The following is a 22,846-nucleotide window of genomic DNA, read 5'->3' as shown; positions in this document are numbered from 1 at the left end:
AGAGAACACAGGATTTCACGTGCTCACCATGAACTACTTACTCAAAGCACAGTTCTACAGTTAGAGAGCAGAAAATATTAACAGTCTTCCTTCTCAAAGAAGACAAAGACTCTGCTCCCTGAGGATTACCTGACAATGGCTAGAAAGAATGCTTTGTCACCAGTCTGTGCACAAGTGTGCTCACGTGTGTGGGAACACGCGGACAAAAGTACACTTAAGTGCCTACCATATGTGTTAACACTGCAGAGTTAACAAGGAAGACAGTCCTCCCAAATTATTCAGCTACACATGGATTTCATTATTTATTTATTTATTTATTTATTTATTTATTTATTTAAAATTTGTTTTTTTGAGACAGGGTTTCTCTGTGTAGCCCTGCCTGTCCTGGAACTCACTCTGTAGACCAGGCTGGCCTCAAACTCACAGAGATCCTCCTGCCTCTGCATCACGAGTGCTGAGATTAACGGCGTGTGCCAGCACCGCCCAGCCCTCCTTTTCTGTGTGTTGAGATGGAGTCGTGTATGGAACCCAGGCTGGCCTTACACTCACGGCACTCTTCCTGTCTTACCCTCCCACGTGTTAGATTACAGGGTGAGGCACCATACACTCTTTTTAGCTTTAAATGCTAATGGTGCAATCTTTATTTAAGGGTTTATATTATTTCATTTTAAGTCTGAAGCCACAGGCAGATCAAGGGAACTTTAACCAGGCCATTCTCTAGTGGACAGTCCATAAAAAGTAACAAAGGAGATTAAATATCATTTAATAGTGTATTTACTCAGCTTCTCTCCTAAACCAGATGTGGTCACTCTGCTGAACACGGCTGGTAAAACACCAGGAACCTGGCACTAGAGAGACAGGGGTTTGCTAGGGACAAGTGATTTATTTTAGCATCTAGATTTTAAACAATTTAAAATATCCCTAAGTGGATTCTCCTCTATATCCTGTTATTATGTTTTATCGCCATTGGTTAATAAAGAAGTTGCTTTAGGCCAATGGCTTAACAGAGTAAAGCCAAGCAGAAAATCCAAACAGAGATATACAGAAAGATTAGGCAGCGCTGGAAAGAAGCCATGTAGCTGCCGCAGGAAACAGACTCATGGAAACCTTGCTGGTAAATCAGGGCCTAGTGGTAAAATATAAAATAATAGAAATGTGTTAATTTAAGATGTAAGAGCCAGGGCTGGAGAGGTGGCTCAGAGGTTAAGAGCATTGCTTGCTCTTCCAAAGGTCCTGAGTTCAATTCCCAGCAACCACATGGTGGCTCACAACCATCTGTAATGAGGTCTGGTGCCCTCTTCTGGCCTGCAGGCATACACACAGACAGAATATTGTATCCATAATAAATAAATAAATAAATAAATAAATAAATAAATAAATAAATAAATAAAAGATGTAAGAGCTAGCTAGAAATACGCTTAAGCTATTGGCCAAACAGTATTGCAAATAATACAGTTTCTGTGTGATCAGATTATCTGGAGTCTGGGTGGCTGGGAATGAATGAGCAGCATCTGTACCTCATTTCCCCTGCTTTCAAATAAGTTCACACAGCTGGAGCGATGGCTCAGCAGTTAAGAGCACTTGCTGTGCTTGCTTACAAAGGACTGGTCCCAGCATACATTTTGGTAAACTACAGCTGTCTGTAAGTCCACTTCCAAGAGATCTGACACCTCTTCAGACAAGCACACTGCGCACATACAAGCATGCAGGAATCACTCATACACAAACAAGCCATGCCGCATTAAGGTTCCACTGGTTTCAGCACAAATATTTAAATGCACAGCTCTGAAAACAGCTGCAGTTTGGCTTCGCTCCACACAGATCTATATCAAGCTTTTACACCTGTGAGCTCCAGAGAGCACCATCTAGCTGTCTATCTGAGATCTCAGGAAAGTGACTCCTCCACATTGTAATCTTACAGTTTACTCTGCCTGGGGTAAGAGTAAAAAATATTCCACAGATTTATAGGTAAACACAGAACCAAGACAGAAGATAGATATGCTCTCTCAGAAACACAAAGAGGCTCAAGGCAACCTCTCGGAAACCAGCCATTTCCACCCAATGACCTTGAATAATTTAACCTAACAATTAAGCCAGTGTGACAGTGACTTCTGGCCCAGGGATTTGGCATTGATGATGTCCAGGAGGTGGAGGCACCAAGGTTTGGTTACGTCTGTGATACAGAAGGACAATGCACTGTGTGCTGGAATCACGGCATTCAGGATCCACCTGGTGCTCCACTCAAGCGTGCTGTCAGGAAGGGCACTCAGAGGCCCCTCAGCAGTCTAGGCAGAAGAGGCAATAGAGCGTGACTGATAGCTTAGCACAGTTCTGGTTTGGGTCGGAATCAGCTCTTCCTGTTGTTTTTGCCTAGGGCTTTTTCTTCTCCTCTATAGAAAGCTAGCAGCAGGAGGCTGAGGCAGGAGGATCGAAAGCTTGCGGCCAGCCTCTCAAGCAGTCTGCCGGTTACCAGGATGAGAGGAGGAGCACAGACTGGAGGCAGAAGTGGAGCCCCGGGGCCTGGATGGTCTGGGCCACCACAGACCAGAGAGCTCCCTCTGACACAGACGCTGCAAGCCCTGTGCGGATGAAGGGATCTGAAGAGAACCAGCCTGCCCTTCCAACACTGTCAACCCCTCAGAGGTGTGCAGGAGGTTCATGAACCTTCATTAAACAAAACGCTCGTTCCAGGAGTTAAGGGTCATCATATTTACAAAACAGACAAGGCCAAAGCCAAATGTGGTAATAAACACCGATAATCTCATACTCAGGAGGCCGAGGCAGGAAAATTCCCTTGAACTTGAGGCCAGTCTGAGCTACACAGTGAGTTTCAGTCTAGCCTGGGCAAAAGCAAAACAAAGCAAAGTAATTCTGGCCTGAGGCAGAGTTCTAGACAATTTTATAAATACAACAGACTTTTAAAGAAATAAGCGGACCATTGTTCTGGAATCCCAGTCTGGCTTATTCACAGCACTGCATCTGAGGAACGCCTCCCCAATACACCACACAGTGATTTAAGAAACCTGTGTGCAGAGTCTCCAAAACTCCAAAGACAAATGGAGGACTGTGCGTCATGAGCAGTTTCCAGACCTGAAACAGAGCAGCGGCCTTTCAGGATTCACAGTGAGGTCCCCTGCTCAGTGGCCTAGGGTCAGGCCGGCTCAGCATCACACTCCTGATCTCTTTTAACTCACCAATGAGAAGAGCTGACACAGGGTCAGTTGCTGGGTCTTTTTCCTAAGACACACCAGTGGGCAGTGGGGGTTAGGGAAGAAAGGAAATGGATCCGCACATGCATTCACTCATGACTCGACTCTACAGACTCACAGAGTACTGTCCAGGGCAGAGAATGGCAGGACGATGGCCTTTCTTCTACCTCTGAGAAGCTTTACAGTCTCACTGTTCCTCAGCAAAGTCCCTCAGCATCCCCTCCCATGTCTGTCCCCGTGGGAAGAGAAGCAAGGCTGTTGGCCTTCACCAGCTCCAGGCCAGGGCTGCCTCTCCTCTCAAGGTCCTGCTGCACTCCCTTTAAACTACATCTTTCCCAGTGACTCCTTGACATCTTCAGGACCACACCAGGCCATGTGCCCCCCCCTTCTCCCTCCTCCTTTCTGGACCATCGTCCCATGACTCCCTCTTACTGAGATCCCATTGCACTTTCTCCTGGCCTCTTTCCTTTGCTCCCCTTCTTCCCACCTGCCAGTTCCCATTCGCCACTGTCCTGCATCAGACCCCCGATTCCCTCTTTGCAGAACTGAAGGAAAAGCTGTTAATATCAGGGTAATTAATCTTGAGCCTACATCGGTCTGAGCACTCATTTTTATGCAATTATGTTTCTCCACGCAGAACTACCTTTAGATTGAAAATGAACATTTAAAGAAAACCAAAACTTGCGAATGCTAGACACTGCACTTTTACACAGTGTGTGTCTTCTTCTTAAAGGCTTTGCTTTCCAAGTCCAGGGCCACAAGCCAAGTTCTTAAGTGATGTGAAAGGTTTTAAGTCTACATTTCTTAAAGAAAATTTAGAATATTAACAGCAGGGAGATCAAGGCTTGCAGCTTTGACGACACAGTCTTTCTTACTGAAAACAGTTCATCTTCAGAAGTGTGAGCGCATGTGTATTTGAGTTTTACCATGTACCTGGTAACTTGACAATTTCCTCCACCCATTGTACTCAAGATCATAGGAGCTACTTATATGCAGACAAAAAGTAACAATTTGCTAAATTTCTTGGTAATTATTCTTTGCCAACTGACTTCATCACGGCAATCTAACAAATGGACAGCGTTGCTAACTCGACATTTAGGACAGAACACTCTCCATAGAGCTACAGAGAAGATTGATTAGTTTGAGCTGCAATCTGTTGTCAGTATAGGTGAGCAGAGACCAGCACTCCATCTTTCTAAAGGGAACACCGATGTAATTTGAAACATCCTCAAACGGTGAGTTCAACAGGGCAGAACCTGTCGACGGATACTTTCATGAGGCTAGTCTCTAGGTTTCCTGAGAGAATGAAGAAATGTATTAGATGTGGATGAGGGCCAGGAGATGGAAGAAAACACCATTTTTATAATACACAATTCAGACAGTGGTGGCCACAGAGCTATCTGCAGCTCCGCTAAGCAATGAGTTGGAGAAACATGCCACAGCATGAGCAATTTCACCTGAGACAAAGACCAAGAAATGAAACATAAACTTAGAAAAAGTCACAGAAAATTGCCTTGATAGAACAACAGAAACTATGCGTGTGTGTGTGGGGGGTAAGTGCACACATTTACGTGTGTGCTCACATGTATGGGGGTAAGTGCACACATTCACGTGTATGCTCACATGTATGGGGGTAAGTGTACACGTTCACGTGTGTGCTCACATGTATGGGGGTAAGTGTACACGTTTACGTGTGTGCTCACATGTACGGGGGTAAGTGTACACGTTCATGTGTGTGTTTACATGTGTTTGTGGGGGGGGGTAAATGCACACGTTCATGTGGGGGGGGAAGTGCACATGTTCATGTGTGTGCTTACATGTGTGTGTGGGGTAAGTGTACACGTTCATGTGTGTGCTCACATGTATGGGGAATAAGTGCACACGTTCATGTGTGTGCTCACATGTATGGGGGTTAAGTGCACACATTCACGTGTGTGCTCACATGTATGGGGGTTAAGTGTACACGTTCATGTGTGTGCTCACATATGTGGGGGGGTAAGTGTACACGTTCACGTGTGTGCTTACATGTGTGTGTGGGGTAAGTGTACATGTTCACGTGTGTGCTCACATGTATGGGGGTTAAGTGTACATGTTCACGTGTGTGCTCACATGTGTGTGGGGGGTAAGTGTACACGTTCACGTGTGTGCTTACATGTGTGTGTAGGGTAAGTGCACACGTTCATGTTTGTGCTCACATGTAAACAATGGGCATCTTTTGTCGCTCTCCATTTTACTTTTTGGGACAAAGTCTCTCACTAAGCTGGAGCACATCAGTGTGGCTAGGCTGGCTGGACAGCGAGCTCCAGGATCCTCCTGCCCCATACTCCCCCGTCCTCAATCAGCTTTTATGTAGGAGCTGGGAATCCAAATACAGGTGCTTTGTATGTGTACAGCAGTCACTTTAGTGACTGAAACATTTCCCAGCTCCCAACCCAGTGAACTTTTTATTTTAATTTTAATTAATTAACTTATTTATTTTAGGCTAGGGTTCAAGTAGAGGAAGATAAAAGGCTCGTAAGCATGGCCCAGTTGAACATGCAGAGGTGCCAAGACATGGTCAAGACTTCATGACAACCAAAACATGTCAGTCCCAAAAGATACTCAGCAAAATCACTTCAGTAAAGACAAAGGCACCACCTTGGCCCCCCTCCCAAAGGTGAGTTCCAACCACAGGGGACACCCAAAGGAAACACTCATTTTTCTGATGGAGCACCAGAAACCCAGGACCAGAGACTGGTCAGACGAATGGCCTTCACTTGTCAGGACCTAAAAGGAGACTGTCTTGTCAAATACTTGGAGTGCCTGCCACATGTTGTCAAGGCAACTGGCTCTGCGCTCTCCCAGAGGAAGCTTCTCCCCAGCCTGGCTGTCAGGCACTCGCCTGCCTCAAGGTGTTTTCTGTTTTAAGATGTTTTTGATCCCTTTAAAATTAAAAATTTCAATTAAAAATATATCTGCCACTCTGTAGGACTTGCTATTTCTAGTATCTGGTGTTTAGTCACGTGTGTAAATAAAGTGCCAGGACCTTGGCGCAATGATGACTTTTCATTCTGTAATCGTAACCATGGTATCTGAGTGAACTCAGGCTGGAAGGATGCAGGGCCCGTGTGTTAGGGATGAAGAGGACACTATTCCTAAATTGTAATCCCATCCAGGGTGGGGAAGGAAAGGCCAAAACAGGTGAGGCCAAGGAATGAAGAAACCCAACATAGCCCTGGAAATGTGAAATACGTGAGCTGCTATTCTTTGATGCTAAAGCATGATGGCTGCTCGCAAGCTCCCTCCTTCTCCCTGTCTCCCTCCCTCCTCCTTCTGTCAGTGTGTGAGTGTGTGTGTGTGTGTGTGTGTGTGTGTGCAGGTACACAACCTGTACATTCATATGAAGCCAGAAGAAAACACTACCATTCTCTATCACTTCCTGCCTATTCCTTTGAGGCAAGGTCTCTCCTTGAATCTGGAACTCGTCTTATAAGCTAGGCTGGAATCCAGCAAGCAAAAATGGTCCTGCTGTCTCCACCCCACTCCAAGCTGGGGTTATAGGTGTGTGTTGGACACATGGCTTTTTATCTGAGTGCTGGGATCTGAACTCTAGACCTCATGATTAAGCAGCAAGCACTTTTACCCGCTGAGTCATCTCTTCAGCCCCTGAATTTTTCAGATGAAATTACAACATGATGAGAAAGCAAGAGAAACAGAAACAGAGACTTGTGTTAACAAGGGGATGTCACACAGCCCTCAGTGCCAACTGGGTCTTCCTGAAGCCGTAAGGTATAGATGGCACTGTTAATAGCTGCTTACCCTTATGCAAGATGTAGAGTATCAGTGCTGTCTCAGTAGTCACCCAGCCTTAGCCAGACTGTAAGGCACTGGTGAGAAAATCTGGAAAACTCAAAGCCAGAGAAAGGGCTAACCTAGTACAAACACCGAGTAAGTGCGGTACAGCAGCTCCGCCGCCCTGGCTCCTGCTCATGCAGCCTCTCCAAAGCCCTGCAGTCAGCTGCACTGAGTATCTCTTAGCCACAGGTCACATGAGTCTTTCACTGCCCCCAAAGACACCCTAAATTGCACTTATAATTCAGGATCCTGTTTCTCAAGCTGGGTAACTTAGGCCTTACTCATCAGCCTGCTGCACTGTTGGTTTTCAGACACAAAGAAACCATCCTAAAACTTTCTGATATTGTTGGTTTCAACTGTTGAGGCTTGCTAAATCAGGCCACTGAACTGGAAACAAGCTCAGTATCATTTCCTTCAAGGATTAATTCATCCTTCTGGGCTTGAGAGGCAGAAAAAGCAACACCTTGCCCTCATCCAAACCCTGCAGATGTATATTTCTCCTGAACATCGGCTGAGGGGTCTATTTAACGTATCAAAGTGGACCTGGCCACCAGTTCCTTCTCAAGCGTCTCTCAGTCTCTACCTGTTACAGGGCCCTCCTAGATGGCACAACTGCCCCCTACCCAAGACCCCTCCAGCCCAGGGGCTGGGCTGCCCTTCCCTGTAATCCAGCCATTTTGCTCCTCCTGCCCCCTTTCCTCTTTTGGTCAACCCTTCAGTCTTTCCCAGTCTTTCCCAGTCTCCTGGCCTTTGCCACCTCTCTTGGTCAGCTACTTCTCACCCTCTTCCTTCCCTCTTCTCCTCACATGGCCCAGCTGAGTACAGCCATGTCCACTCTGGACTCTCCCAGATGTCTCTGCCTCTGGCTCTACAATAAAGTACAATAAACTTTCTCCCCCACCATATCTAGGGGCAGTCATATCTGGACTCCTGAAGCAAGCCCCGGGCTTGGCTGTGGATCTCTGCATCTCTTCCATCAGTTACTAGACGAACGCTCTAATGACAATTTAGGGTAGAAACCTATCTGGTAACAGGAGAAGGCCAGTTCAGGCACCCTCTCCACTATTGCTAGGAGTCTTAACTGGGGTCATCCTTGTGGATTCCTGGGAGTTTCCCTGGTACCAGGCTTCTCCTTAACCCCAAAATGGCTCCCTCTAATAAGTTATCTCTTTCATTACTCTCCCCCTCCATCCTGCCGCAACTTGACAACCACAATCCCTCGTGTTCCCATCTCCTCCACTCCAGCTCCCTACCCCTCACCCACCCACCACTGCCCTCAGTTTATGCAGGAGACCTCATCTATTTCCCCTCCCAGGGAAATCCATGTGTCCCTCTTTGGATCCTCCTAGTTACCTAGCTTGTCTGAGGCTGTGGATTGTAGCCTGGTTATCCTTTGCTTCACATCTAATATCCACTTTTGAGTTGAGTACATCCCATGTTTGTCTTTCTGGTTCTGGGTTACCTCCCTCCCACTCCTGCCTATGAAGTGAACAGCTCTGTCTGCTCTCTGGCGAGCTGCTTGCCATGATGTGTTAACTCCTCTCGGGGGACTCAGTCAATCACGGATGGTCCCAGGCGGTGATCATCCCAGGCTGTGATGTATTAATTCCTCTTCGGGGACTCAGTCAATCACAGATCGTCCCAGGCCGTGAGCTAGGATGATTTTTTTCTCGTTGTGGGTCGATTACCTCAGATATTTGCTGCCCTAATGGGAAGCAGATTAACACAGTCTACACCTTTTAGGAAGCCGGCCAATTGTTCCAGAAAGCAAGTGCTCCACAAATAAAAGCCTCTTCCCCATCTCCTTTCTCTCCTCTTCCTTCCTCGCTTCTCTTTCCTCTTCCGTTAGTAGATGCTGAGCTGGTTGTATTCAGCTTTCAGTTTCTTCCCAACATTTCCCACACTGCTCTGGAAATAACACCTGAAAGAGGCAGGCACAGGAGGGGCTGTCCTGAGACAACCCTTCACGGTAACCCCGGCTCACCCGAAATGCACTAATTTTAGGAAGGCATGTTTCACAGTCCAGAGAATTCATCTTTTCCCGTAAGAACGGTGAGAACACAGCTCAAGAGCTCTCGCCCAGGGAGAGTCAGGAAGAACGAGCCTATGGCCGAGCTACAGGGCTCTATCTCTTCTGCCGGGGCACGAGCTAGCACTGCTGAGCCATCTTATTTTTCAAATATCTGGCTACTTGTCACTTAGCCATCTGCTGGTTTTTACAAGACTTTTGGACTATGGCTCGTGAAAGGAGCAACTTTATCTCGTCAGTTAAATAAACTGTCCCATTTTGTCCCTTCTCCTCCACTCAGGCTAATGGGTCTCTCCAGTCATTCAGTCAAAAAGGAAGAAAGGAATGGAAAACTCAGTCCAGGAAAGACTCTGAAACAAACAAGGAGAATGCAACATTCTAAACTGTGAAAGACATTGTAGGAAGCAAAAATAAATCTTCATTCAATATCTGTTTGCATTCCAAAAAACCTTCTGAACATACATGGGTCTATGATGAACTTAACAGCAAAATAATGAAAAGAAAAGGCACCTAGCTAAAAGGCATTTCTGTTCTTGAGAATAAAGATGGGGCTGGACGAGGTAAGAAAAAATAATAAGTCTAAAAATACAAAAACAAAACTAGTACTAGTACTAAAAACAACATTAATTCTGCATAAAGATGGCAAGTTTTTCCAGAAAGTAGAGGAAAACAAGATTGAAGGAACAGTGACCAAGGCAGGTCAGGAATGGATGGGCACTGAGCTTATAGAAAGTCGGTGCTTCTGAGAAAGACCCTGGACAAGGGCCACAGGGAAAGCCCCGCAGAGCGAGAGGCAAAACTAAAATCAAAGGATCTACACTGGAGTGGATGCTGATGATAGTGTTTAGTCGCCAGGGCAGAGAAAGAGACCACGAGGGAACATCTCTGCTTGAGCATGAGGTTCTACCTCCTACCAAACAGAAACTTCTGAAACAGAGCCACAATACCTCACCACTGCCACCCCTACAAGTCCAGTAGGCACCCAAATGGGCATCTAAAGGGCACCTGTGTGGAGATGCAGAGATGGTCTGGTTGGCCATGGACTTTCCCATCAAACACGATGGAGCAGCTGGAGGTTACACAAATCCGCACAACACTGCAGGTGTGGAAGGGGATCTGAGCCAAGAGCCGAGCTCCAGCTAACAGCGTCACATCGGTGTCAGCTTCCTGCCTGTGACCTTATATTATGCATGTATGTAAGCACACCACAGAAGTGGAAGGCCCTCAGAGAGGATCAGATCCCCTGGTTGTGAGGGGCCATGTGGATGCTTGGAACCACACCCTGATCCTTTGTAATAGCCTCCCACAGCTGTTTTTTGTTGAATTTGTGTAAATGTACCATTACTCAGAATGTTAAAAACAATGACATCATGAAATTTGCAGACAAATGCATGGAACTAGAAAAAAAAATTCTGAGTGAGGTAACCCAGACTCAGAAAGACAAACACGGTATGTACTCACTCATATATGGATGTTAGATGTGAAGCAAAGGCTAACCAGACTGCAATCCACAGCTCCAGAGAAGCTAGGAAACAAGGAAGACCCTAAGAGGTTGCCCAGGGAAGGATAAATAGATGAGATCTCCTGGGTAAACTCGGGGGAAGGGGAGGCAGTAAAGGGAAGGTGATAGGAGAGGAGAACATGGGGGAAGAGGGACAGAGTGGGAGAGCGATAAAAGAGAGATCTTGAGAGAGAAACCTGGTGCTAGGGAAACTCCCAGGAATCCACAAGGATTCCTAGCAACAATAGAGAGGGAGCCTGACCTGGCCTTCTCCTGCATTCAGATTGCTTAAATACCCTAGCTGTCATCATAGAGCCTTCATCCAGTAACTGATGGAAGAGATGCAGAGATCCAAAGCCAAGCACCAGGCTGAGCTCTAGGAATCCAATCAAAAAGAGGGAAGGGGAATATATGATCAAGAGAGGTCAAGATCATGATGGAGAAATCTACAGAGACAGCTGAACCAAACGTGTGGAAACCCAGGAACTCTAGACCGACAACTGTGGAGCCTCCATATGTGGAAGACAGTGGTGAAGCTTGATCTATCTGTGAGGCTCCTAGCAGTGGGACCAGGATCTACCCCTGGTGCATGAGCTGGATTATTGGAGCCCATTCCCTATGGTGGGGATGCCATGCTCAGCCTTAATGCAGATAGGGAGGGGCTTGGTCCTGACCCAACTTAATGTGCCAGACTTTGATGACTTCTCAAGGGAGCCCTTACCAGTTGGAAGGAGTGGAGAAGGAGAGAGTCGAGGGGAAGATGGGGCGGGGGAGAGCAGGAGGAGGGGTGGGGAGAAGAACTTTGAATGGAATGTAAAATGAAAAAAGTGTGATTAGCAGTCAAGAGTGTTTTCTGCTATTCCAGAAGACCCGTGTTTGATTTCCTGCAGCCACACAGCAGCTCACAACCATTTGTAACTCCCGTTTCATGGGACCTGACACGCTCTTCTGGCCCCCACAGTCAACAGGCAAGTGCACAGCCGTATATACAAGCTAGACACTCATGCTCATTCTTCTTTAATTCTAATTAGAAAATAAGTGCGAGCAGTGCAGCTCAGTGGTGGTATGCTTGCCTAGCATTACAAAGTCCTGGGTTACACACACACACACACACACACACGCGCGCGCGCGCGCATACTCACACACATACCCCCCCCACACACACACACTCACACACACGCCCCAAGAGGGAGGAGGAGGGGGAGAGGGAGTTAATGAGAGTGAGAGAGAATGTTATGAAAATCAATACTAACAACCTTTTGCTTCTCTGGGACTACAAGTTTGTCATCATACCCAGCAACCCTACAACCTTCTAGCCATTTGTGATGGGTGTTATTACCATGACAAAGGCCAACAGCCCATCTTTGCCTTCAGTGATACACCAAATGTCACCCCTGAGAGGCTCTCTGTGATGGCCAACATTTCACTTTCTAACAACAAATCCCTACTTGGTGCTCAAGGCAACATACATCATCAGGAGCAGGAAAGGAAAACCCAAACCAAAACAAGCGGAGGCCTCTGTCTTCCCCTGCTGTACTCATTTCATCTCAGTCACTCAAGAGGTGGCTAGGGAGGGAAGGACTTGAATTTGCATTTATCCCCGAGGCTTCAGTAAACCCCACTCAGTCTGTAGAGGAGTGTGCTAAGAGGGATCATGGCGTGGATGGGGCCTTTCACTGAAGGACAAACAGCAGCTTTACCCAGCAGCTTACCCTCCAGTGCCTGGGCCTCTAAAGGTGACCCCCAGGTAGTCCTCTGTGAACTGAGGATGACTCTGGGACTTCCCCCTGGCTTTGGTGTGTAACTGTTTGACAGGGATACAGACCAGAGACTATGTGGCAGAATCACTGTGGGCTGTGTGTGAACCGATTCTAAATACAGAACGAAATATAAATAAATGGTCAGTTAATCACCCAAAGGACCTGCAGGTTAATATTTAATCACTTTAATGTGGATTCAATAATCCTTTTAAACTGTTTCTAGGAGCCAGAAATCCTTGTGCAAAGCCTTTGCCACACACACACAGCACAGCCCATTACGAAGTCAAATAAGTTAACTCTCTTAGCTTAATCCCACAGAAAATTACTTTTTCACAGACAAAACACCCACTAGGGTTCTGCTGCATTTGTGGAGTGCTAAGCCGTCTCTCCTGTGACCTGTCGGATCCCCTCCTCCCAGCACAAACAGGAGGTGGAGTCCCATGCAAGCAGGTCTCTCCCTGGGCAGAGCCCCCAGGAAGAAACACAGACTCACCCTGTCCCAGCTGAAGCACAGGCCGAGACGGTCAAGCTGTTTCTTCATGTATTTAATATTGCTGTGGAACAAAGGGAAGCAGGTTTACTCTGAGAGTGGTCAGGGACACAGACGGATTACATTTCAAGGGTGATCTGGAAAATTTAAAAAGTCTAGCTCAGTCAAGGAAGCCTCAACTGTTGCTTTGCCCTGGCAGAAACACACACACACACTTCTTAACAGACAAATTGGGAAAATTCAAAAGAAAAGACACAGTCTTCTGTCAACCAGAACCTAAAACTGCCCCAAAATTGGGTAGCAGAAAAGTGCACTAATCAATTTAGTTCTTGTTGCTGGGAATTAACTTATGCAGCGTTTTATCTGCTTTATTAGAGCTGTCATTTTCCCCTTTGTTATCACTTCCACTCATCTAGAATTAACTGTCTGATGAACAGAGAGCACAATGAAGGGGCATGTGTGTGGGGGTGTGCGTGTGTGTGTGCACGGTCATGTGCATGTGCACGTGTGTGTGTGTTGGGGGCAGGGATAGTGTGTGTGTGTGTGTGTGTGTGTGTGTGTGTGTGTTGGGGGGACGGAGTTGTTGAGGGGTGGTAAAAGTGCTGGGTTCATAAGCACAAGGACTTGAATTCAAATCCTCACAATCCATGTAAAAGACCAAGTATGGCTTGCATGCTGAAACCCCTGCACTGGGGCAGATACAGCCAAGCAAATTTTAGAGCTTACTGACAAGCCAGACTAGGCAAAACAATAAGCTTCCTGCTCACTGAGAGATGCTGTTTCAGGACAGTAAGTGATGCAAGAAGACACTTGACGTCCTGCTCTGGATTCCCGATGGACATGTCCTGCTGGGCACATGTATGGGGTTCACGTGTATTCATCTAACACAAAGAGGGGAGTGGGGGTGAGGAGGGGAGGGGAGGAAAAGGGAGAAGAGGCAGCAGAGGTTCCAAAGTGGGGGTGAGGAGGGGAGGGGAGGGGAGGAAAAGGAGAAGAGGCAGCAGAGGTTCCAAAGTCAGGCCCCTGGAACTGCCCCTCTGCATGTGAAGGGGGAGATTCTGCTGTAAGGTGTTCAGTACTTCACCAGCAGGGAGAGGCTGGAAAGCCTAAGCCATGGGGCAGAAGAGAAAGTCACACCCAGCCTCGGGTAGTTACACTAAGTTGTTCCTGGCTCATAAATTATGAAAACAAAAACTAAATTTTCAGAGAAAATCGGAAAGTAGTGTTTGGATATAGTTCAAACTCGGGTCTGGAAGACAGGAAACCTGTTGAAAGTGAACAAATGCAATTCTCTCCACTTCGGTTTCTTTATAAAGGTAAAAGCTCCAAGAAAGAATAGTTTTGTAAATAACAAACATCCAAACAACCTCTGAATAAACAAACACCAACCTGCTTTGGTATTTCTTAGGAATGCAGAGCATTAAAAGGCAAATATCAGGAGCTGCACAATGGCTCCACACCTAACAGCCTGAGGTTGATGATGCCCACACCCAGGCGACGGAAGAGAACTTACTTCCGTGGGTTGTCCCATGACCTCCATATGTGTGCTGTGATACATGCACCTCCCCCATAACTAACAACTAACTAACTAACTAGACAAACACCAGTGAGCACCATCCTGTTTACTTATCTCTTGGAGATTTGCCAATGTTGTGGTGGCTTTTGTGTTTGTTCTCTGATCTCTTTTAGGTATAGGCTTAAAATAATGTTTTAAAAGGTTTCTATATACAAGTGTTTGAGCATGCCTTAAACCTTTACCTCTGAGTCCAGCTTTCTGGGTGCAAATTCCTCTCGATGGCAGCATTTTCGGCAGGCAATCCAAATGCATCCCACCCTATGGGGTTGATAACCTGGTGTAGCAGAACAAAGAGAAAATGACGAGAAAACATGAAATCAGGTTTATAAAAAGGAGTCATGCCTCACCAGGGAGGAACAGCTTCTCCTCTGCCACCTTCCTCTTGTCCGCCTGACTTCACATGGTATCTGAGTTTCAGGAGGGAAATTTGTCATGATACCGCTTTCCTTCACCTACCACTGTTTTTCATTTTTAACAGAGCCCTGTTAACAGGGATTCAGAAACTTTCAGAAATGATAAAGCTAGTCTCTTCAAAGAACATGTCTATTGAAGAATAAAGAATATGTGTTGTAATATGAGTGGCGGGGCTGAGTCCCCAGCACCCCTGCCGCCTGCTAGCTTATGCCAGAAATAACAACACACAAACTGTATTCATTTAAACACTGCTTGGCCCATTTCTATCTAGCCTTTTTTAGGCTAATTCTCACATATCCCGATCAATCCATCTCTAATAATCTGTGTAGCATCAGTCTTACCGGGAAGATTCTAGCTTCATTGCGTATCTGCCCGGGAGCGGGAAGCATGGCGTCTCTGAGCTCACTTCCTCTTCCTCCCAGCATTCTGTTCTGTTTACTCCTCCCACCTATATTTTAACCTATCAGGGCCAAGCAGTTTCTTTATAGCTTAACCATGAAATCAACAGATTGATATATGACACTCCCACATCAAATATGTTCCAAGTACAGGTGTAGAACCTCTACCAATCATCCCATAATACCCGAGACCATCTTCATAACTGGACAGTGAGCTGGGAGTAAAGGGTTAAGAGTGATATCCAGACAGCTTCATATAAAGCCTTACACAATTCCCATATGAAGAAAACTTGGCCTAGAGGAAGCTAGAACACTGCCTACACTGAAGGCTCAGGAAGAGGTACTCCAGAGTGAATGATGGCTCATTACAAACCACAGCAGGGCTGGGGGATGAGATGGCACGGTGATTACAGAGCTTGCCACAGAAGCAAGGGAACCAGAGGACACAGCAGCCCACCTCTAACTGCAGCTTCTGAAGGTGGAGACAGGCAGCCCTAGGAACAAGCTGGCTAGAAACCTAGGTCCTGCCTTGTTGCTCACACACCTTTAACCCCAGCACTCTGGAAGCAGAGGCAGGCAGATCTCCATGAGTTACAGACCAGCCTGGTCTACATGGTGAGACCACATCTAACAATACCACCAAAATCCAGAGAGACCTTGATTTGGAAAAATAAAACGTGTAGGCTTTCAAAGTGTCCATCTCACGCCATAATTTCCAGTTATGGAACCGTGATCTCCAATGTGGCAGCCATCGGTCACATTTAAGTTTAATTAAGACTAAGAAGGAACTGGGCATTAGGCCATTTTCTTGGAGGGAGGATCCTGTTGTTTTACCTTCTTTACACTGGCTGTGCTTTAGCCTTAGAGAATTCTGTTCCCCTAGACAATGGCTTTGTTGCTGCCGCTAAAAGTAGTTCTAACTAAATCTCCAATGTTTTAATAAAACTCGAGATTCAAAGGCTAGGGTGACAACCTGGGGGCTTAAGAGAGTTACAGTAGCAACTGGCTAACTTTCTTTACTGGTGTCCCAGAAGGTAATCCCTTCCCTGCTGCCCCAACTAAAAAACCCACGCTAAGCTCCTCCCTGTTACTTTCTGTCAACCAGTTGCTGACCCCACCTCTTTGAACCCACGTTAATTTTATTTAATTAACTCAAATGCAACACGTCTTTACATAGTTAAAAAATGTAACAAACAAATGTAACACACAACACATCTTTGCCTGGTTAAACAAATATTCCACAACAGGGTCCCTGCAGGCTTTGTAGCCAGCAGAGAAATAATCCAGGTAATGGTGCTCGACTAAACCTTGAGAGTATGACGTCAGTTGTTTATTTAGCCATATTTAAGCACAGCTCAATGTTGAAGAAGAAAAAAAAATGTTTTTTGATAACAATTAACTCAGTCCCCTGAATATAACAGAGATTAGAACATGTTTAAGCTTCTTTCACAAAAGAGATAGGTACTGTTGACTCAGACACAGAATCCAAGATTTAGGATCTAAGGAGAATGACGGAGGTAAATATAATGCCTGTGGGGGTCAGGATAACACAGAAGTCACTCAGGCTCTTGTAAAGCAGAAGTGACATCTCTCATAAGGATGGGTTTCATGGCCTAGAAGCAAGACTTAGGTAAAGGGTCTGGGATGAGTAGAGCATAAACTCTGGGCAGAGGCTGGCAAAGGATCTCCTTCCTTGGAAGGATGCCTGTGAGTCTAACTTTTCTGGCTTCTCCAGTGCCTATTTGTCTACCCTTGTGCACAGTTCCATATCCATAGCTCTTCTGGAGTCAACTGGAAACAGATTCTTTTTCTTTGTTTCTTCACTGATGTTTTTCAAATTAAAAACATAATACAGTTGGAACTGGAAAGATGGTTCAGTGGTTAAGAGCACTGCTCTTCCAAAGGACCCAGATTTGATTCCCAACATCTACAAAGAAAGCAGTTCACAACAGCTACAACACCTGGGCATCCGATGCCCTCTTCTGGCCTCTGTGGGTACTGCATGCACATGGTACAGGCAAAATACTCATCCAAACACATACAGGAACATGTAGTTTCTATGGGAAGAGAACCTGTTATAGATAATATTTCATGACCTGACCTTTTCATTTAACAGTATATCATAGGCATCTGTACAAAATTCAAAAGTGCTGATGCAGCGTTTCTTAGTGAGATGGGAAACTCACAGCCTAGAACTTAAGATGCTAGAGATACCATCCCACACGTTAAAACCGCCACAATCAAAAACACTGATGACAGCAGACAAGGATATGGAGTAAGGGGAACACTTCTCCATTGCTAGTGAAAGTGCAAACTTGTACAGCCACTTTGGAAATTAGTATGGCAGTTTCTCAGAAAATTGGGAATCAATCTCCCTTAAGACCCAGCAATAACACTTTTGGGCATATACCCAAAGGATGCTCAATCATATCACAAGGACATGTGCTCAACTATGTTCAAGCAGCATTATCCTTAATAGCCAGAACCTGGAAACAACCTAGATGCCCCTCAACCGAAGAATAGATAAGGAAAATGTGGTACATTTACACAATAGAATACTACTCAGTGATTAAAAAATGACATCTTGATATTTGCAGGCAAATGGATGGAACTAGAAAAAAACAAACTGAGCGAGGTAACCCAGTCACAGAAAGACAAATATAGAATTACTCACTAATAAATGGATATTAGACATAAGGCAAAGGATAACAAGCCTACAGCTCACAACCCCAGAGAACTTAGACAGCAAAGAGGACCCTAAGAGAGACACACATGGATCCACTTAGGAAGAAGAAAAGGACCAAGATCTCGAGAGTAAATTGTAAATGTGTGTTGGGGGCGCAGGGAGAGGGTAGAAGGGGAGAAGGGAGGAAGGAAGGGGAGTGGGGAAAATGTATGGCTCAAAAAAAAACACTAAAAAAAAAACAGAAAAAAGTTCAAAGTCTCCTCCGAGACTCAAGGCAATCAATTAAAGTGTAACCTGTTTTTAGATGCTGGATGATTCAAGTTTAAAAGTCAACCTGGGACGGTGGCGCAGAGTTTGTTGTCTCACACCAGTGAAGATCAATGACACAGATTCTCATGGGAGTGTACAAGACGGAAGCAGGCTTTATTAAGAATTATCATAGAAAAGTGAAGAACTTAAGAAAAAAGTGAGAAGAAACTCTTAAGAAAGGATGGAGTTTCCAAGACAGGAGAACCAATTCCTTTGTCCAAGTTTTGGGTTTTGTTTGTTTTGGTTTTTTGTTTTTCAAGACAGCGTTTCTCTATAGCTTTGGAGCCAGTCCTGGAACTAGCTCTTGTAGACCAGGTTGGCCTCGAACTCACAGAGATCTGCCTGGGGTTAAAGGCATGCACCACCACTGCCCAGACTCTATGGCTAACTAGTGTGGCTGCTTTGCACTAACCTCCAGGCAAGTTTTAGTTATTAAAACATAAATAATATACCACCACAGTCATGATGATATGCAAGCTGTCCGTTATTTGGCTAGGGCCACTTCCTTCCCATTTGCAGGTGTCATGCTAACTGTTAACTAAGTGCCCAGGCTTTGTTGGCTTTCATCTTGATTATCTACTGGCCATTAGTTAGTCACAAGGAGTCCCAGTGGTAGAACAACCTCGGGGTGACATCTGAGAAAGCAGGATGAGAGATGATGCAGGTCCAGGACCCAGAGTGCCTAGGCTCCTGCAAGATTTCCAGGAAATGTTAAAACAAAGCCTCCCTTTTTGCTGCAGTTGATCTAAGTCAGGTTTCAGTCACCAGGAGCCAGGAAGCCCCATTAAACAAGCATCCTTGGCACACAGGCTGCTCAGGAATACTGTTTTATCCACAGAAGACGGTCTTCCTGTGTTTGCTCCCCCCCCCTTTTCTTTTCTTTTTCAGGAACTAAAAACCTGGTTTTGGGTTATTCAGGAGTTCTTCCATACTTCCAGGCCTGCACTTGAGTTCTGTTTGTGCTGCGCTGAATTCTCCTAGGTTGCTTCCTGGGGAGAACAGGGTAGCTGTTGTGTAACTGTTCTGCAGAAAAGGGAACTTAATCATCACTTGGAGTCTTTGTCAGAACCACCAGTGGCACTGGTCCAATGTTTCTGCCCATTAACGTTCTGTTAGGTGATATCTGGATTTTTAGATAAAGTCAATACAGAAAGAGACACATCTCTCTCACACACATGACACATATAGACCCTACATTTATATAACAAACTTATCTCTTTCTATTTTCATTTTCAGATAGAATTAACATGAGAAGATATTCTTAGATCACATGTTATCCAAGCTGTCTATGAATATAAAGTTAGAAAATCTTAAACTTCCTTAATATTTCAAATTCTTCACAAAAATTAACAAACTCAAATGTCTAACCCACTCTGGGAAGTCTTCCCCATAACTCAGGGTTAGGACCACAGGACTAAAGGTCACTGCAAGCTGAATTCTTTAAAGCAGGAAGGTTCCCTGTTCATAAGGTCTGGGGGTCACACGCAAAGCCCACCCCCTTGCTGTAGGATGTCTCACTCATTACAATACACCTGAGTGTCTGTCACTCTGGCAGCGGCCTGTGTCCTAGTAGATGGCATGCACTTGTATTCCAGCATTCAGGAAGCTCAGGCAGGAGGATCATGAGTGCAAGGCTAGCTAGGCATGGTGGTTCACAGCTATAACCCCAGCTACTCGGAAAGCTAAAGAAGTACTGAGAGCTCAAGGACAACTTGGGCAACATAACAAGGCCTCTTCTTGAAATAAAGCAATCTCTAGCAGACCATGAACATTCTTGATTTCCTAAGTAACCTCTTCTTAGGTGTGAATGCTTCCTATAGATTCATTTTTCCAGATATTTTATCTATTTTTATTAAACCTACTTAAGATATACTTTTAAATATCCATCATGTCAATTTCAAGACAGTGGGAATGTGACATCAAGGAAGGTGGCAGAAGATAAAAATGGTAATTTTAAGATAATGAATGTAAAAATATTCGGAGGCCGAATCAAGAAGTCCCAGTTACTTAAATTAGAAATCAGTACACTTTAGTCAGGCGGTGGTGGCGCACACCTTTAATCCCAGCACTCAGGAGGCAGAGGCAGGCAGATCTCTGAGTTTGAGGCCACCCAATAGTCAACAGAGTGAGTTCCAGGACAGCAAGGGCTATACAGAGAAACCCTGTCTTGGAAGGAAAAAAAGAAGAAGAGGAAAGAAGAAAGGAGTTGGGAGGAAGAGGAGGAGAAGCAGAATTCAGTACATTTTAAAATTTGAAAAACTACATTATCTAGTTTTTTTTATATACAATTTCTTTATATTTATTTATGTATACAATACTCTGTCTGTGTGTATGCCTGCAGGCCAGAAGAGGGCACCAGACCTCAGTACAGATGGTTGTGAGCCACCATGTGGTTGCTGGGAATTAAACTGAGGACCTTTGGAAGAGCAGGCAATAGCTCTTAACCTCTGAGCCATCTCTCCAGCCCCATTATCTAGTTCTTAAAACAAATACTCTCAGTATGTAAGTTGGATAAGAAGCCACAAAGACAGTGCGGCCACCCCAAAATTCAAAAAGGCAGGACAGCATCACTAGCTCAGACGTGACAGAAACACCACGGCCACCTAAACCCTGAGACAGAGGTAGCAGTGGGGGGGCCTAAGGCTGGTGTGAGAGTAGAATGGGCAGTGACGGAGGCAAGAGCCAGGGAGGAGATTCCCTGGTTTCTCCACCTCGAAGTCCTATGCCTCAAATACAGCCACAGTAAGAGGGGAGACTCATAATGCCCCCTCCCTCCCTACAGCAGTCAGTGTTTGCTAGAGGTAGATGGCAGAGACAGAGATAGATACTGGTCTTCTTCAGTGGTAATAGCTACTGGTAAGTAACCCTAATTAAAATCACTGGGTCACAAAGCTAAAAAATTCACAACAAAAGACCAGTCAAGTAGGCGATCCCACAGCTTCATAAACACATCCTTATACAATCAAGCAGGGATGGAACTGTGTAGGAACACATCTCTGGAAGTCTCAAAGAGGAGTCAAAGCTAGCTACTACCATGGAAGATGGGCCACCCCCATGTGAGTTCTCAAAGGAGGGTCAGAATTCCGTGTGAGGTCCCGAAAAGGAGTCGGGCTAGCTACCATCATGGCAGACCAGAAATTGCCAGCCCAGGATACAGTTGTATGCATGTCAGAGCTCTGCAAGTCAGACCAGAGCTGGAAAGAGTGAGGACTAGGAGCTGGGTCTGGGCTGGCATCTCGTGTACAGTCCTCCAGATCTGAGAACCTGGATGCTGCAGGGTTGGCAAGCTGACTCAGCAAAAGGAACATGAGGCTGAGGGAGTCAAGGCTACAGCCTTACCTATGTTGTATTTATTTTACAAAAGAGGCAAAGTGGAATTTTTATGTACAATTTTAAAATGTTTTAAGAGGATGGGGAGTAAGAGGTCATTTGTCCTTCTCACGCAGGAATCAAGGGTAAGCTGAGCAACAGGAGGTTAGAGGTGGGTAGGAGGAGACTGAGGCATCTGGTCCCCTGCCTTTCTACCAGAGACAGGAGCATGCCTCCAGAACAGGGCCAGCCAGTTGGTAGCAATGGCCAGTTTCTCTCCCTCCCTCATAAAACAAGGCTTTATATTTGAAACCAATTCAGCTTTGGATGCAGGCACCATGGTTACTGCTTCATAAAGAAATGCTATTTTCAGTGTCTTGGTTTCTCTGGAGTGGAGTCAGGAGTCTATTTCCAAGAAATGAAAAATGCAGTGTTTAATTTCATTTAGCCAGTGTAATAAGCAACCGTTATTACAGATTGGATTTAAAATTCAAGTGACTACTTCAGAATAAGAAAAACACTGGTAGCATCTATAACCAAAGGGGATGCCTCTTGTGGGAACGCAGAAGAACCTGACTGGCAGGCAAGTCGGGCACTTTCCAATCAAGGTGCTAGGCCCACATGCCTTCTCATCTTCCAACCACACCTGAGAGCGTAAGTCTGGAAATCCACTGCCTACCTCCTGATGCCACAGAGATTTGAAAGTCTGGAACTAAACGCCACACCATGCACTCTGGCCACATCACAGACATTCATCAACTACCTGAAAACTAAAGAAATATCCACAACCACTTGCTGATAACGACCCTGGCACCTGGCCTTTGTGGGTGAGTGCACAGCAATTACACAGCTGTTAGACACTGAGCCCCACCTTCCTCCTACACTGGAACAAGGCTGTGGGTTTTCTGCCTAGCGCAGTAAAGGGAATGAGTACTCTGATGCTTCCATCATCCTGCTCCTGGACCAGAAGGTGCTGGGGACACCAGCTGAGGTGGGAGGCAGAAAATTTATTTTCCAACCATCTGTGCATATAGTATATGAAAACACAACAAAAGCACCATATGGAGCTAGACTTTAAGTATGTCATCAGGCATCCTTGGAGTTTAAGGAGCAACCAACCAACTGGCAGCACAGTCTTTTCTGGCTGCAGAAAAAGAAGAATTTAATTCTGGCTTTAAATGGCCCTTGAGTAAACATGCAAGTCTTGGGAATGCTTTATTGTGGCCACTAAAATTGGGTTACACTCAAAATTGTATTACACTTTTTTGTTTGTTGGTCTTCTGAGACAGCCTCACACAATCCGAGCTGGCTTTGCTTTCCTGACCCTCCTG

At 45.5% G+C, this 22,846-nt stretch overlaps 1 protein-coding gene across 3 annotated transcripts in view; it reads right to left on the bottom strand.

Annotated features, from left to right (window-relative positions):
• Lars2 (leucyl-tRNA synthetase 2, mitochondrial) overlaps positions 1-22,846 on the bottom strand; it is a 98,317-nt gene that overhangs the window by 57,827 nt on the left and 17,644 nt on the right. For all 3 annotated transcript variants that reach the window (XM_005348160.1, XM_026779348.1, XM_026779347.1), the window contains exons 4-5: positions 14,582-14,673; positions 12,827-12,887 (exon numbers count right to left, since the gene is read on the bottom strand). In XM_005348160.1, coding sequence (XP_005348217.1) covers positions 12,827-12,887; positions 14,582-14,673 — 153 coding nt within the window. The remainder of the gene's footprint in view (positions 1-12,826; positions 12,888-14,581; positions 14,674-22,846) is intronic.

The sequence above is a fragment of the Microtus ochrogaster genome, chromosome 5, assembly GCF_000317375.1.
Source record: "Microtus ochrogaster isolate Prairie Vole_2 chromosome 5, MicOch1.0, whole genome shotgun sequence".
In the NCBI taxonomy this organism is placed as follows: domain Eukaryota; kingdom Metazoa; phylum Chordata; class Mammalia; order Rodentia; family Cricetidae; genus Microtus; species Microtus ochrogaster.
The sequence above is the reverse complement of the archived record's forward strand: the minus strand, read 5'-3'. Positions and strand labels throughout refer to the sequence as shown.